Below are 16,796 nucleotides of genomic sequence, written 5' to 3' on the forward strand. Positions count from 1 at the left end.
ACTGTGACGAAGTTGATCAAAAATTACTGGGAGGTCTTGGTCAGCAAGGTGTGTGGAAAGAGGGTTTGCAAATGGCTCTCAATCCAGTTAAGTTCGAGGTGTTGCATTGGGACGTCAAAGCCAGGTAGGAATTTCCCAGTGAACAGTCAGACGCTGAGGAGTGTTGTAGAACAGAGAGACCCAGGGGTTACAGGTACACGGTTCCATCAAAGTGGGGTCACGTGTAGACAGGGTGGCGAAGAAAGCATTTATTGTGCTGGCTTTCGTTGGGATGTTGTGTTGTAGTTTTACAAGACGTTACCGCACTTGGAGTACTGCGCTCAGTTCTGGCCGCCCTGCTGCAGGAAAGATGCCTTGAAGCTGGGAAGAGGGCAGAGGAGATTTACAAGGATGTTGCCGAGACTCGAGGGACTGAGTTTTGGGGAGACGTTGGGCAGGTTTGATTCCTTGGAGCGTAGGAAACTGAAGGGTGACCTTATGAAGGTGTATAAAATCATGAGGGGTATAGATAGGGTGAATGCACACAGTCTTTTTCCCCCAGGGTTGGGGAATCAAGAACCAGAGGGCACAGGTTTAAGGTGAGAGGGGAGAGATTTAATAGGAGGGTGGTCTCTATATGGAATGAGCTGCCTGAGGAGGTGGTTGAGGCAGGCACATGAACATTTAAAGGTCACTTGGACAGGTACGTGAAGAGAAAAGGTTTGGAGGGATACGTACCAAATGTGGGGAATTGGAACTACCGGTTGGCATGGATAAGTTGGCTCTGTCTGTGCTGTATGGCTGTCGGTTTCTCGTATGGGAGAAGGTCGTTCAGGAGTGATAACTGCGGGGTAGAAGCTGTCCTTGTGACGGGAGTGGGGAGGAGAGAATCTTTCTGGTGTCGGTAGACACTTTGACTCGGCCGGCTGCCTCACGAGGCAGCAAGAGGTGCAGGCAGAGTCCATGGAGGGCAGGCCGGTTTCCGCGACGTGCTGAGCTGTGCCCACAGCCCTCTGTGGTTTCCTTGTGGTCTCCGGCCGAGTAGCTGCCGTGATGAATCCACAGACTCTGTGGCGCATCTGTTAAGGTTGGGACGTGCTGAATTTCTTCCGCTTTCCGAGGAAGTTGAGGTGCAGGTGAGCTTTCGCGTCCGTAGTGTCTACGTGCTTGGACCCAGATGAGTCGTTGGTGGTGCTCATGTCTTGGAATATCTCAGACTAGGAAGTTCTGACGCATCTCCACTTCACAGAGGAAGTGTGAGAGGGAGGGCATGGAGGTGAACCGGCTTTGGGAAAGGTGGAGAGTGAGTGGCAGCGACCTGATGCGATCTTCTCCGTGCGCAGAACACGGAGCTGGGAAAGCGGGCTCCCACTCCGATCCGGGAGAAGGAGGTCAGCATGTGCATGAAGTGCCAAGAGCCGTTTAACTCCATCACGAAGCGCAGACATCACTGCAAGGCCTGCGGCCACGTGAGTACCGTCCTCCCCGCCGCCGTCCGCTGCCCCGTCCGGGAGCGCCGCCCCCGGTTCTGGCCTCCATCCCGGGGAGTTCCGGTGTTTGGAGTTCAATGCTGGCTCTGCTTCTGTACACCCTCCCCGTGGAATGAGTGTGTCCCGTTTCCCCCCCCCCGGCGGGCTTCGGTTTCCTCCCACAGTACAAAGACGTTCTGGGTTGGTTAATTGCCCCGTGATTGGGTTAGGGTTAATCAGGGCGGTGGGAGTTGCTGGGGCTGCATGGCTCGAAGGGGCCGAATGGCCAACTGTATTGCTAAACAAACAAACAAATAAATAAATAAAATCCCACTGGGAATACCGTGCAGTTCAGGTCCCAGTATCCCGGTTCAAGCATCCATGTCAAATTGGGAATACCGTGCAGTCTCCATACCCCACTGAGAATACTGTGTACAGGCCTGCCCCCCACCCCCCCATATTGCACTGCGATACCCTGCGCGGGTCGCATTGGGATCACCCTGCGTAGCTCTAGATCTATATCCCATTGGAATGCTGTGCACGGTCGCAGTCTCCGTATCCCACCGTGAATTCTATAAGCTGTTCTGGTCCCCGTATCGCACTGGGAGTGCCGTGTACCGTTCCGGTGTCCATATCCCACAGGGAATGCTGTGCACAGTTCCGGTGTCCATATCCCACAGGGAATGCTGTGCACAGTTCCAGTCTCTGTATCGCACAAGGAATACCGTGCACAGTTCTGACATGCAGGGAATACCACGCACAGTTCCTGGCTTCCTGTTACACCTGGAATACTGTGCATTTACGGACTTTACAACCCACAGGGATTCCTGTGCCCAGCTCTGCTATCTATCCCACATGGAACGCCATGGGCAGTTGTCGCAGAAACTGTTGCTGCTGAATAACTGGACTCTGAGCACCTGCTCTCATTCCTCAAACGTACTTTATTTTACTTGTGCACGAGGAAAACAGCATGGTCCCTGTTACCCACACTGTTCTGAAGTCTGAACAGAGAAATGCCATCCTTCCAAAGACCCGACCAGCAGTTACGGATATTGACCATTTGGTAAACTATTCAGATCCCTTATATGCAACATCAGTTGCCATTCACAATACAGGCATTAAAAGTTAGTGGAAGGGACACGCTAACGACCGATGACTCTTTGAAGTTAGTAAACCTGAGTTGGATTGTGTGTTTCAAATCCTTTTGTTATCGTCTTAGCTCGTCTGCAGACCCCTGGTGTGCCACGGGAAGCGATACTCTGCGAAGACCTTTCTTGCTTGGGCTGACAGCACACTATCCTCGCCTGGACGTTGTTAACCCTTGCCATGCTGCCAAGTCAAGTTCTAGTTTAATTATTATTCAACCGTACGTGAATGAGGCCCTTCGTCCGGGTCAGGGTCGACCACGGAAGTTGTGTCTCAGCTGCCGGGGCGGCACGATACGGAGAGCAGGCTGTTACGCGTGTCTCAGGCTCCCCCTCTCCACGCAACCAAAGAAACAGCAGGAGACCGATGCAGTCGCAGGAGTTTGAACTCAGCGTGGGACTGCCTGAGAGAGGCCAGCTCCAGACTTTTACTCCCCAAGTCTTCCCCATGAGTGGGTTTAGCTACAATGCAGCGGAGGTTTGAGATCGGAGTATTCCTCCTCCTAGGCGAGCTGCTGAGTCCCATCTGCCTGGTGACTGGTTTTGAAGGTGCCCTTTGCCCCTTCCAGGAGTTGGACTTTATCAGTTTATTTGAGACCAACATCGTGGGGAGCATGTAATAGGTAGTGCGAGCTTATCCCACTATCACCCCCACAGCTATGACAACCTAAAGGAAACATACATAAATATAACCAAAACACATTACCGACAGCACATAGCACACTGCACATAGGTATCACAAATAGCATGCATGGTTGAGCTTTCTGAAAACCATGCTGTCATAAAGAGCAAAAAAAAATACAGCCCAAGTCCTTGGGTGGTGTGACTGTAGAACTGATGGTAGGTTTTCCTCGTCCAGTTTGTTCTTCTACACTGGGAGAGCGAGCACCGGAGAGCAGCAACGAACGAGCACCGGAGAGCAGCAACGAGCAAACACTGGAGAGCAGCAACGAGCGAGCACCGGAGCGCAGCAACGAGCGAGCACCGGAGGGCAGCACTGACGGAAGGGACTAGCCTCTAATTCGAGTGTGGATTCCAGCACGCCCTGCAGCGGCTCTCCCATGCTTCCTTGGCGTTTTCCCTCCTGGTCGGCTGCGACAGGCAGCCCTGTGGCCTCTGCCTAGTTCTTGCCACAACCAAGGCAGTGTGGCTCCCTCGCCGTCAGTCTTGCTAGTGAACCAGTGAACCTGACTTGCAGTATTCTACATTCCAATTCCAACAGGATCTTGCGATCCCTAAATTCAAAAAAAATCCAAGACAATCGATCGCACTTCCACGCAGTTTCAGACCCACTATTACACCGAGGATATTGTCCTTAGTTACAGACTTTAAAGGAATTTTGTGCTCCGTCCCAGTTTTCCAATTACACCCAGAATGTCGTGCACCGTTCTGGGTTCCGTATCCCACATAGGGAAGTCTACTCTTAGTGACAGACTCGATATCCTACATGGAATGCCTTGCACAATTCCGATGATCATATCCCACAGGAACAGTTCCAGAGTCTGTATCCCACAAGGAGTAACTTGCTCAGTTCCCTTCTCAGTGATCCAAAGGTAATAGTGTCTGTATCCCACGGAGGATACTGCGTGCAGTTCCAGGCTCCATACTATTCCCGGAATACCGTGCAAAGGCCCGCTGTCCGTATCCCACAGGGAATACCATGTGAACTTCCAGGCTCCATACTATATTCGGAATACCATGCACAGTTCCACTGTCCGTATCCAGCAGAGAATATTGCCATCTTCTGTGCCCCATATGTCCCTGGATTGGGTGATCAGAGAAAAGGGGGAATAGGGTGGGGGGGCATTGATCTAAGTACACCCCTGAGGAAATTCTGGAGAATTCCCTTATTCCTGAGAGAATGGGTGCACCGCATGGGATGTAGGGGAGCTGGGTTGACTGGCTGGGGTCAGGGATACCAGCAGGATTTGGATGGGCAGAAGTGCCTACAGCAAGGGGGCTTAACCTGTGTCTCTCCACACCACCCCATCCCTGATCATCTTCACAGGTGGTGTGTGGGAAATGTTCAGAATTCCGGGCTCGGCTGGTGTACGATAACAACCGCACCAACAGGGTGTGTCGCGATTGCTACGAGGTTCTGCACGGATCACCAGCGGGAACGCCACAGCGGGCATCGTATTCCCAACGGAGAAAGTCCATCCTGGAGGTTAGGGATTGGTCCAGTACCACCCATCGTACCAACCCATCTCAGTGTGGCCAGACACAGGGTGAAACTGCCTCCACACCGTCCATTCACACTCACTTGGGATCAGACACAGAGTAAATCTTGCCCCACACTGTCCCATCACACACTCCCAGGGTCAGACACAGAGTGAAGCTCCCTCCGCACTGTCCCATCACACACTCCCGGGGTCAGACACAGAGTGAAGCTCCCTCCACACCGTCCCATCACACACTCCCGGGGTCAGACAGAGTGAAGCTCCCTCCACACCGTCCCATCACACACTCCCGGGGTCAGACACAGAGTGAAGCTCCCTCCACACCGTCTCATCACACACACCCGGGGTCAGACACAGAGTGAAGATCCCTCCACGCCGTCCCATCACACACTCCCGGGATCATACACAGAGTGAAGCTCCCTCCACACCGTCCCATCACACACTCCCGGGGTCAGACACAGGGTGAAGCTCCCTCCACACTGTCCCATCACACACTCCCGGGGTCAGACACAGAGTGAAGCTCCCCCCACACCGTCCCATCACACACTCCCGGGGTCAGACACAGAGTGAAGCTCCCTCCACATCACACACTCCCGGGGTCAGACACAGAGTGAAGCTCCCCCCACACCATCCCATCACACACTCCCAGGGTCAGACACAGAGTGAAGCTCCCTCCACACCGTCCCATCACACACTCCCGGGTCAGACACAGAGTGAAGCTCCCTCCACACCATCTCATCACACACACCCGGGGTCAGACACAGAGTGAATCTCCCTCCACACCGTCCCATCACACACTCCCGGGGTCAGACACAGGGTGAAGCTCCCTCCACACTGTCCCATCACACACTCCTGGGGTCAGACACAGAGTGAAGCTCCCTCCACACCATCCCATCACACACTCCCGGGGTCAGACACAGAGTGAAGCTCCCTCCACACCGTCCCATCACACACTCCCGGGGTCAGACACGGAGTGAAGCTCCCTCCACACCGTCCCATCACACACTCCCGGGGTCAGACACGGAGTGAAGCTCCCTCCACACCGTCCCATCACACACTCCCGGGGTCAGACACAGAATGAAGCTCCCTCCACACCGTCCCATCACACACTCCCGGGGTCAGACACAGAATGAAGCTCCCTCCACACCGTCCCATCACACACTCCCGGGGTCAGACACGGAGTGAAGCTCCCTCCACACCGTCCCATCACACACTCCCGGGGTCAGACACGGAGTGAAGCTCCCTCCACACCGTCCCATCACACACTCCCGGGGTCAGACACAGAATGAAGCTCCCTCCACACCGTCCCATCACACACTCCCGGGGTCAGACACGGAGTGAAGCTCCCTCCACACCGTCCCATCACACACTCCCGGGGTCAGACACAGAATGAAGCTCCCTCCACACCGTCCCGTCACACACTCCCGGGGTCAGACACGGAGTGAAGCTCCCTCCACACCGTCCCGTCACACACTCCCGGGGTCAGACACGGAGTGAAACTCCCTCCACACCGTCCCGTCACACACTCCCGGGGTCAGACACGGAGTGAAACTCCCTCCACACCGTCCCGTCACACACTCCCGGGGTCAGACACGGAGTGAAGCTCCCTCCACACCGTCCCGTCACACACTCCCGGGGTCAGACACGGAGTGAAGCTCCCTCCACACCGTCCCGTCACACACTCCCGGGGTCAGACACGGAGTGAAGCTCCCTCCACACCGTCCCGTCACACACTCCCGGGGTCAGACACGGAGTGAAGCTCCCTCCACACCGTCCCGTCACACACTCCCGGGGTCAGACACGGAATGAAGCTCCCTCCACACCGTCCCATCACACACTCCCGGGGTCAGACACGGATTGAAGCTCCCTCCACACCGTCCCATCACACACTCCCGGGGTCAGACACGGAGTGAATCTCCCTCCACACCGTCCCATCACACACTCCCGGGGTCAGACACGGAGTGAAGCTCCCTCCACACCGTCCCATCACACACTCCCGGGGTCAGACACGGAGTGAAGCTCCCTCCACACCGTCCCATCACACACTCCCGGGGTCAGACACAGAGTGAAACTCCCTCCACACCGTCCCAACACACACTCCCGGGGTCAGACACAGAGTGAATCTCCCTCCACACCGTCCCATCACACACTCCCGGGGTCAGACACAGAGTGAATCTCCCTCCACACCGTCCCATCACACACTCCCGGGGTCAGACACAGAGTGAATCTCCCTCCACACCGTCCCAACACACACTCCCGGGGTCAGACACAGAGTGAAGCTCCCTCCACACCGTCCCATCACACACTCCCGGGGTCAGACACAGAGTGAAACTCCCTCCACACCGTCCCATCACACACTCCCGGGGTCAGACACAGAGTGAAGCTCCCTCCACACCGTCCCATCACACACTCCCGGGGTCAGACACAGAGTGAAGCTCCCTCCACACCGTCCCATCACACACTCCCGGGGTCAGACACAGAGTGAAACTCCCTCCACACCGTCCCATCACACACTCCCGGGGTCAGACACAGAGTGAAGCTCCCCCACACCGTCCCATCACACACTCCCGGGGTCAGACACAGAGTGAAGCTCCCTCCACACCGTCCCATCACACACTCCCGGGGTCAGACACAGAGTGAAGCTCCCTCCACACCGTCCCATCACACACTCCCAGGGTCAGACACAGAGTAAGGCTCCCTCCACACCGTCCCATCCTGGACACAGAGCGACCCTGCAGATCTCTTCCCACACCTGTCTATCTAGAAGAGAAATCCATTTCCCCTTCATTCCGCAAGAGAGGAATGCTCGCACGGGGGTGGTGGGTGTGGATGAGGGAGAACGAGTGTGCTGACACAGCGCTGTTGAATGGTTTCTGCAGAAACAGGCCTCGGTGGCGGCAGAGAACAGCGTCATCTGCAGCTTCCTGCATTACATGGAGAGGGGAGCCAAGGGTTGGCACAAGGGCTGGTGTGTCATTCCCGAGAATGAGCCCCTCGTGCTCTACATCTACGGAGCCCCTCAGGTGAGGGGGTGGCGAGGAGTGAGAGCCGAGGGAGGATACTGATGAGGAGTGAGAGCCGAGGGAGGGGTGGCGAGGAGTGAGAGCTGAGGGAGGATACTGATGAGGAGTGAGAGCCGAGGGAGGATACTGATGAGGAGTGAGAGCCGAGGGAGGGGTGGCGAGGAGTGAGAGCTGAGGGAGGATACTGATGAGGAGTGAGAGCCGAGGGAGGATACTGATGAGGAGTGAGAGCCGAGGGAGGGGTGGCGAGGAGTGAGAGCTGAGGGAGGATACTGATGAGGAGTGAGAGCCGAGGGAGGGGTGGCGAGGAGTGAGAGCCGAGGGAGGGGTGGCGAAGAGTGAGAGCCGAGGGAGGATACTGATGAGGAATGAGAGCCGAGGGAGGGGTGGTGAGGAGTGAGAGCCGAGGGAGGGGTGGCGAGGAGTGAGAGCTGAGGGAGGATACTGATGAGGAGTGAGAGCCGAGGGAGGGGTGGCGAGGAGTGAGAGCTGAGGGAGGATACTGATGAGGAGTGAGAGCCGAGGGAGGATACTGATGAGGAGTGAAAGCTGAGGGAGGATACTGATGAGGAGTGAGAGCCGAGGGAGGGGTGGCGAGGAGTGAGAGCCGAGGGAGGGGTGGCGAGGAGTGAGAGCTGAGGGAGGATACTGATGAGGAGTGAGAGCCGAGGGAGGGGTGGTGAGGAGTGAGAGCCGAGGGAGGGGTGGCGAGGAGTGAGAGCCGAGGGAGGATACTGATGAGGAGTGAGAGCCGAGGGAGGGGTGGCGAGGAGTGAGAGCCGAGGGAGGATACTGATGAGGAGTGAGAACCGAGGGAGGGGTGGTGATGAGGAGGGATGATCGTACCATTAGAAGTACAGAGTTTCCTCCTGGTCATGGTGACACAATCCTGAGATCCCTCTGTTGGCAGCACGAGGGGGAGCTGGACGAGATAGTGCTCTTCGTCATGAAGATTTGTGTCGAAGTTTCACTCTTCCCCCTCTCCTTCCACTTTCCCCCTCTCCTTCCACTTTCCCCCTCTCCTTCCTCTTTCTCCTCTCCTTCCTCTTTCTCCTCTCCTTCCTCTTTCTCCCCTCCTTCCTCTTTCCCCCCTCCTTCCTCTTTCCCCCCTCCTTCCTCTTTCCCCCCTCCTTCCACTTTCCCCCCTCCTTCCACTTTCCCCCTCTCCTTCCACTTTCCTCCTCCTTCCACTTTCCTCCTCCTTCCACTTCCCCCTCCTTCCACTTTCCCCCTCCTTCCACTTTCCCCCCTCCTTCCACTTTCCCCCTCCTTCCACTTTCCCCCTCCTTCCACTTTCCCCCTCCTTCCACTTTCCCCCCTCCTTCCACTTTCCCCCCTCCTTCCACTTTCCCCCCTCCTTCCACTTTCCCCCCTCCTTCCACTTTCCCCCTCCTTCCACTTTCCCCCCTCCTTCCACTTTCCCCCCTCCTTCCACTTTCCCCCCTCCTTCCACTTTCCCCCCTCCTTCCACTTTCCCCCCTCCTTCCACTTTCCCCCTTCCACTTTCCCCCTTCCACTTTCCCCCCTTCCACTTTCCCCCCTCCTTCCACTTTCCCCCTCCTTCCACTTTCCCCCTCCTTCCACTTTCCCCCCTCCTTCCACTTCCCCCCCTTCCACTTTCCCCCTCCTTCCACTTTCCCCCTCCTTCCACTTTCCCTCCTCCTTCCACTTTCCCCCTCCTTCCACTTTCCCCCTCCTTCCACTTTCCCCCTCCTTCCACTTTCCCCCTCCTTCCACTTTCCCCCTCCTTCCACTTTCCCCCCTCCTTCCACTTCCCCCCCTTCCACTTTCCCCCCTCCTTCCACTTTCCCCCCCTTCCACTTTCCCCCTCCTTCCACTTTCCCCCTCCTTCCACTTTCCCCCTCCTTCCACTTTCCCTCCTCCTTCCACTTTCCCCCTCCTTCCACTTTCCCCCTCCTTCCACTTTCCCCCCCTCCTTCCACTTTCCCCCCTCCTTCCACTTTCCCCCCTCCTTCCACTTTCCCCCTCTCCTTCCACTTTCCCCCCTCCTTCCACTTTCCCCCCCTCCTTCCACTTTCCCCCCCTCCTTCCACTTTCCCCCCCTCCTTCCACTTTCCCCCCCTCCTTCCACTCCCCCCCCTCCTTCCACTCCCCCCCCTCCTTCCACTTCCCCCCTTCCACTTCCCCCCTCCTTCCACTTTCCCCCCCTCCTTCCACTTTCCCCCCCTCCTTCCACTTTCCCCCCCTCCTTCCACTTTCCCCCCCTCCTTCCACTTTCCCCCCCTCCTTCCACTTCCCCCTTCCACTTTCCCCCCTCCTTCCACTTTCCCCCCTCCTTCCACTTTCCCCCCCCTTCCACTTTCCCCCCTCCTTCCACTTTTCCCCCCTCCTTCCACTTTCCCCCCCTCCTTCCACTTCCCCCCTTCCACTTTCCCCCCTCCTTCCACTTTCCCCCCCTCCTTCCACTTTCCCCCCTCCTTCCACTTTCCCCCCCCTCCTTCCACTTTACCCCCCCCTTCCACTTTACCCCCCCTTCCACTTTACCCCCCCCTTCCACTTTACCCCCCCTTCCACTTTACCCCCCCTTCCACTTTACCCCCTCCTTCCACTTTCCCCTCCCCTTCCACTTAACCTGGAGGTTGATCGCTTCTTGACTAGTAAGGGCGTGGAAGGTTACAGGGAGAATGGTCTTGAGAGGGAATAAACATCAGCTACAATCTCGCGACGGAATGGACTTGATGGTCAAATGGCCTAAATTTACTTCCATGACCTATGGTTGCCTGCATTTGAAAAAATCTCTCTCTCCCTCCCTCCACCCTCTCTCTCCATCCTCTCCCCCTCTCTCTCCTCCCACTCCCCCTCTCTCCTCCCACTCCCCCTCTCTCCTCCCACTCCCCCTCTCTCCTCCCACTCCCCCTCTCCTCCCCTCCCCCTCTCTCCTCCACCTCCCCCATCTCTCCTCCGTCTCATTGTCCATCTCTCTCCCCCTCCCTCTCTCCGTCTCGCTGTCCATTTCTGTCTGTCTCTGACATGTGTCTCTCTGTGTCCATCTCCCCCTCCCTCTCTCTGTCCATTTCTGTCTGTCTCTGACATGTGTCTCTCTGTGACCATCTCCTCCTCCCTCTGTCTCATTGTCCATCTCTCTCCCCCCTCCTCTCCCCGTCTCACTGTCCATTTCTGTCTGTCTCTGACATGTGTCTCTCTGTGACCATCTCCCCCTCCCTCCGTCTCATTGTCCATTTCTCTCCCCCCCTCCTCTGCCCCTCCCTCTCTCCCCCTCCCTCTCTCTGTCCATTTCTGTCTGTCTCTGACATGTGTCTCTCTGTGACCATCTCCCCCTCCCTCTCTCTGTCCATTTCTGTCTGTCTCTGACATGTGTCTCTCTGTGACCATCTCCTCCTCCCTCTGTCTCATTGTCCATCTCTCTCCCCCCTCCTCTCCCCGTCTCACTGTCCATTTCTGTCTGTCTCTGACATGTGTCTCTCTGTGACCATCTCCCCCTCCCTCCGTCTCATTGTCCATTTCTCTCCCCCCCTCCTCTGCCCCTCCCTCTCTCCCCGTCTCTCTGTCCATTTCTGTCTGTCTCTGACATGTGTCTCTCTGTGTCCATCTCCCCCTCCCTCTCTCTGTCCATTTCTGTCTGTCTCTGACATGTGTCTCTCTGTGACCATCTCCTCCTCCCTCTGTCTCATTGTCCATCTCTCTCCCCCCCTCCTCTCCCCGTCTCACTGTCCATTTCTGTCTGTCTCTGACATGTGTCTCTCTGTGACCATCTCCCCCTCCCTCCGTCTCATTGTCCATTTCTCTCCCCCCCTCCTCTGCCCCTCCCTCTCTCCCCCTCCCTCTCTCTGTCCATTTCTGTCTGTCTCTGACATGTGTCTCTCTGTGACCATCTCCCCCTCCCTCTCTCTGTCCATTTCTGTCTGTCTCTGACATGTGTCTCTCTGTGACCATCTCCTCCTCCCTCTGTCTCATTGTCCATCTCTCTCCCCCCTCCTCTCCCCGTCTCACTGTCCATTTCTGTCTGTCTCTGACATGTGTCTCTCTGTGACCATCTCCCCCTCCCTCCGTCTCATTGTCCATTTCTCTCCCCCCCTCCTCTGCCCCTCCCTCTCTCCCCGTCTCTCTGTCCATTTCTGTCTGTCTCTGACATGTGTCTCTCTGTGTCCATCTCCCCCTCCCTCTCTCTGTCCATTTCTGTCTGTCTCTGACATGTGTCTCTCTGTGACCATCTCCTCCTCCCTCTCTCTGTCCATTTCTGTCTGTCTCTGGCATGTGTCTCTCTGTGACCATCTCCTCCTCCCTCTCTCTGTCCATTTCTGTCCGTCTCTGACATGTGTCTCTCTGTGTCCATCTCCCCCTCCCTCTCGCTGTCCATTTCTGTCTGTCTCTGACATGTGTCTCTCTGTGACCATCTCCCCCTCCCTCTCGCTGTCCATTTCTGTCTGTCTCTGACATGTGTCTCTCTGTGACCATCTCCCCCTCCCTCCGTCTCATTGTCCATCTCTCTCCCCCCCCTCCTCTGCCCCTCCCTCTCTCCCCCTCCCTCTCTCTGTCCATTTCTGTCTGTCTCTGACATGTGTCTCTCTGTGACCATCTCCCCCTCCCTCTCGCTGTCCATTTCTGTCTGTCTCTGACATGTGTCTCTCTGTGACCATCTGCCCCTCCCCCAGGACGTGAAGGCCCTCCGCAGCGTCCCGCTAATCGGTTTCGAGGTGGGCACCCCGGATCCCGGAGAGAAGACGGACCGTCGGCACTCGTTCCTCATGTCGCAGAGCCACCTCACCCTCCACTTCAGTGCCGAGTCCGAGGACTTGCTCCAGCGCTGGGTGAATGCCCTGTCCCGGGCGGCACGGGGCGAGGCAGAGGGGGGCAGCGGTGCCGAAGGACAGCTGGCAGATCAGGGGCCGCGGGACCACAGCGGATCCCCTCCTGGACTGAGCCAAACCCCCTGCACCTAACGGGACCGTCTCAACCACCTCGATACTTGAAAAGAAGCGCACTTTTTCTTGTTTTTTTTAATTTCCCTTTTTAATATTTTTTAGATAATATTTTATATATTATATATTATATCAAAGGTTATATATGTAAGGGTTTAGGAACTTTAAACCCCACCCCCACCCCTATCACCAGAGGAGGAGGGGAAAGGTGGGATTCCAACCCCTCCCTCGCTGTCCCGGGAAGAGGGTTCTGTTTTGGCAGGGGTGGGTGGGCCTGGGAGAGGGTGTTGCAGGGAGGGGGGATTCGGACGCGAGACTGGTTTTAGTCGCGAGAAAGTGTTGATGTCGCTGTTTGGGTTTTCTTCCCTCCTCCCTCCTACCCTCGTCTCCTTCCTCCTCCAACCCTCATCTCCTTCCTCCTCCTCTCCCTCCTACCCTGTACCCTTCCCTCCTCCTGCCTACCCTCCCTCCTCCAACCCTCATCTCCTTCCTCCTCCCCTCCTCCCTCCCTCTGACCCTGTACCCTTCCTCCACCTACTGTCTCTCTCTCCCTCCCTGCCCCCTCCTTGCTTCCCTTCTCCATCCTCACTTCTGTTATACCCCCCTCTCTTCTCCCTCCCTCCACCATCTCCCTCCTACCCCATACCCTTCCATCCTCCTATTCTTGCTTCTCCCCCTCCTTCCTCCCGCCGTGCTTCTTTCTTTTCCTCTACCCTCCCCTCCTCACCCTCCCTCCTCCTCCTCACCCTCCCTCCTCCTCCCTCCCATATCCCTCCCCTCCTCCCCATCCCAGCCACCTCACACATCCCCATTCTCTTCTACCCCATTTCCTCTCCCATCCCATCCCTCCCCCTTCCTCCTTCCTATTCCTTCCCTTAACCTCACCTGCCTCTCTTGTCGATTTTGTACCCCCTCCCCTGCCCCCTGTTCCAATCTTCCCCCTTGCTGGAAGTGGCTGGCCCCACTTGCAGGGCACCGTGTCCGGAAGCCTGTGCTAACGTATAAAAATTGTTTTTTACTCTGCCTTCTGTCTGTCTGTTTTGTTCCCCGTCTGGATAAAACCTGCCAGCCCCTCTCCTCGCCCTACAGAAATAAACTCATTTGCAGGATTGGTGGTGAGGAGGGAGGGAGTGCTCCCCCCTTCCCCCCGACCCCCCCTCCCCCTCACCCTGTCGAGCAGGCGGAAGTAGGCTTTCTCCGTGATCTTGTACAGTACTCCTGACTGTCCGGGGGGGGGGGCGGGGGGCAGAGGGAGGAGAGATAGTGGGGAGAAGACAGGGGAGGAGGGAGAGGGGGAAAGTGAAAGGAAGAAGGGGGAGAGAGCAGAGGGAGATGGGAGTGAGGGGGAGGGAGAGGAGACACGGGGAGTGGTGGGGGAGAAGGAGAGGGTGGGAGAGTGGAGGGTAGGGAGAGGGGGAAAGGAAGAGGGAGGGGTGCGAGAGGCTCGATGGGGCGAGAGGAGGGAGAGCGCAGAGTGAGGAGGGAGAGGGGTGAGAGCAAGGAGGGGGAGAGAGGAGGGAGGGGGAAGGGTCAGGGGAGGGGAGAGGGAAGCAAGGAGAGATGGTGAGGGGGAGAGGGAGAGTGGGGAAAGAGGAGGGAGGAGGGGCAGTGTAGAGGGAGAGGGAGTCAGAGCAATGGGAGGGGCAGTGAGGGGGAGATGGGGAGGGGAGAAGGGAGGGAGTGGGGAAAGAAGGGAGGAATAGAGCGAGAGGGTAGAGGGAGAAAGAGGGAGTCAGAGCAAAGGGAGGAGGAGTGAGGCAGGAGAGTGGGGATAGAGGGAGATGAAAGGGAGGAATGAGGGGGCGGAGAGGAAAAGAGGGAGGAGAGAATAGAGAGAGCGTGGGGAGGGAAGTAGGGAGCGGTGGAGGGGAGGGGGAGGAGAAGTTTGAGAAGGGTACTGAAGGCAGAGTGGTGAAGGAGATGGAGGGACAGATGAGTAGGCGAAGATGATCCTGTGTCAGGAAGGAAACGTGTCAGCTTTCTGTGGACAATGACCTCAGTCACAGCTGGCAAAGTGGATGATGCAGCAGTTTTCTCTCGTTCTGCACACCAAAGCTCAATATTCTTTCCCGGAAAATTTAGTGAACACTGACAGCGGCAATGGGTGGAAGGCAGGGTGAGGCTCCCTCCACACCGTCCCATCACACCCTCCCGGGGTCAGACACGGAGTGAATCTCACTCCACACCGTCCCATCACACACTCCCGAGGTCAGACACAGAGTGAAGCTCCCTCCACACCGTCCCATCACACACTCCCGGGGTCAGACACAGAGTGAATCTCCCTCCACACCGTCCCATCACACACTCCCGAGGTCAGACACAGAGTGAAGCTCCCTCCACACCGTCCCATCACACACTCCCGGGGTCAGACACAGAGTGAAGCTCCCTCCACACCGTCCCATCACACACTCCCGAGGTCAGACACAGAGTGAAGCTCCCTCCACACCGTCCCATCACACACTCCCGGGGTCAGACACAGAGTGAAGCTCCCTCCACACCGTCCCATCACACACTCCCGGGGTCAGACACCGAGTGAAGCTCCCGCTGTGAATTTACTGACCTACTTTTGCTTCTCATGTGCCACCCGTGATTTTTTGCTTTCATCATCACTGTGTGGTTGGAGTTCAGTAACATTCACATGCTTGTCTGAATTTGCAGAGTTCACACTTTGGGGGATTTCACAATCTCCCTTCCGCATTTCCCCATCGGGTTCTGCCTGATATTCAGATTCAGTACTTGGAAAGTATCTAAGGCTTCTTGTTGTTCCCTGGTTCTTCGTTAAACCTCGGTTGGGGTGAATGCAGTGCCAACACCTCCTGAGAATCTCCCCCTCCAGCCTCCTCACCCCTCCCCATCTCTTTGACTCCCCTCCACACCCCTCGTCGTCTCTGTGATGCCCTCCCCCCCATACCCCTTCTCATATCTGTGACTTCCTCACACACCTCCCCCTCTTTGACTCCTTCCCTTCACCCCCTCTGTCCCTCTGACGCCCTTCCCCTACACCCCTCACCATCTCTGTGATGCTGTCCCCCCCACTCCCCTTCCGGTCTCTGTGATCTCCTTATATCCCTCCATGACATCCCCCACACCCCTTCCGGTCTCTGTGATCTCCTTATATCCCTCCATGACACCCCCACACCCCTTCCGGTCTCTGTGATCTCCTTATATCCCTCCATGACATCCCCCACACCCCTCGCAGTGTCTGTGATGCCCTCCCCCTACACTCTTTGCCGTCTCTGTGACATCCTCCCTTCCGCCCCGACACCCCTCTCCATCTCTGTGATGCCCTCCCCATCTCTGCGACCTCCCTCTCCTACACCTCCCCGTCTCTGTGATCCCCTCCTACACCCCACCCCATCTGCGCGCCCCCATTCCTCCCTGTCCCTGTGATCCCCTCCCTCCCCTACACCTCTCTCCATCTCTGTGACCTCTCGCTCTCTCCCCTACACCCCTCATCATCTCTGCAACACCAGTCCAGTCCCTCACAACCACCCCATTGATGGAACCCCAATCCAGCTTCTCCTTGTTTAAATGACTCCCCTGTACTTCACCTCCCTCTATATCCTCCCATCTTAGTGGCCCCTTGTCTCCTCTGTACCCATTTCATTTCTCTCATACCCTTGCTATCTCCGTGACCCTCTTCCTCCCTTACAGTCTCCCCTCAGTGCCCCTGATACCACTGCCTGCTCTGTCCAGGACATCCTGGAGCCCCTGTGACTGTCACTGCCTTCAGTGTTCCCTCTCCAGGGATATTCGAGAGGCAGGCCGTGGGCTGGGGAGTGGCCCCTTGCCCCAACCCCCTCACTCCAAGAGTGACTGCTTAGATTCGGGGCTGGGGCGTCACTATAACCTGAGGGGCAGCCCCTTCAGAGGCCACCACTCACCCACCCCCTGGGTATGTGGGACGTGGAGCCCTCCTGGCTACTGGGGGTGAAAATGCCAGTTCTTGGGTGGCGGTGCCCCGGCCTCTGGAACCGCCAGTGAAACAAACCTCAGGTAAGGGGAACGGCTGTGGGGGTGAACTACAGGCGTACTAGAAAAGCACTGAAGGGAGCTACAGGCAAGAAACCTTCCCAACAGGCGCTGGAAGGGAGCTACA

General features: G+C 57.0%; 1 protein-coding gene across 1 annotated transcript in view; it reads left to right on the forward strand.

Annotated features, from left to right (window-relative positions):
- The window catches only part of LOC140716070 (FYVE, RhoGEF and PH domain-containing protein 1-like), a 47,247-nt gene extending 33,540 nt beyond the window's left edge, over window positions 1–13,707 (forward strand). Inside the window, 4 exon segments of the mRNA XM_073028757.1 lie at window positions 1,323–1,448; window positions 4,602–4,760; window positions 7,653–7,796; window positions 12,431–13,707. Coding sequence (XP_072884858.1) covers window positions 1,323–1,448; window positions 4,602–4,760; window positions 7,653–7,796; window positions 12,431–12,718 — 717 coding nt within the window. The 3' untranslated portion in view covers window positions 12,719–13,707.
- The last annotated feature ends 3,089 nt before the right edge of the window (window positions 13,708–16,796 follow it).

Source organism: Hemitrygon akajei, chromosome 24, assembly GCF_048418815.1.
Source record: "Hemitrygon akajei chromosome 24, sHemAka1.3, whole genome shotgun sequence".
Classification (NCBI taxonomy): domain Eukaryota; kingdom Metazoa; phylum Chordata; class Chondrichthyes; order Myliobatiformes; family Dasyatidae; genus Hemitrygon; species Hemitrygon akajei.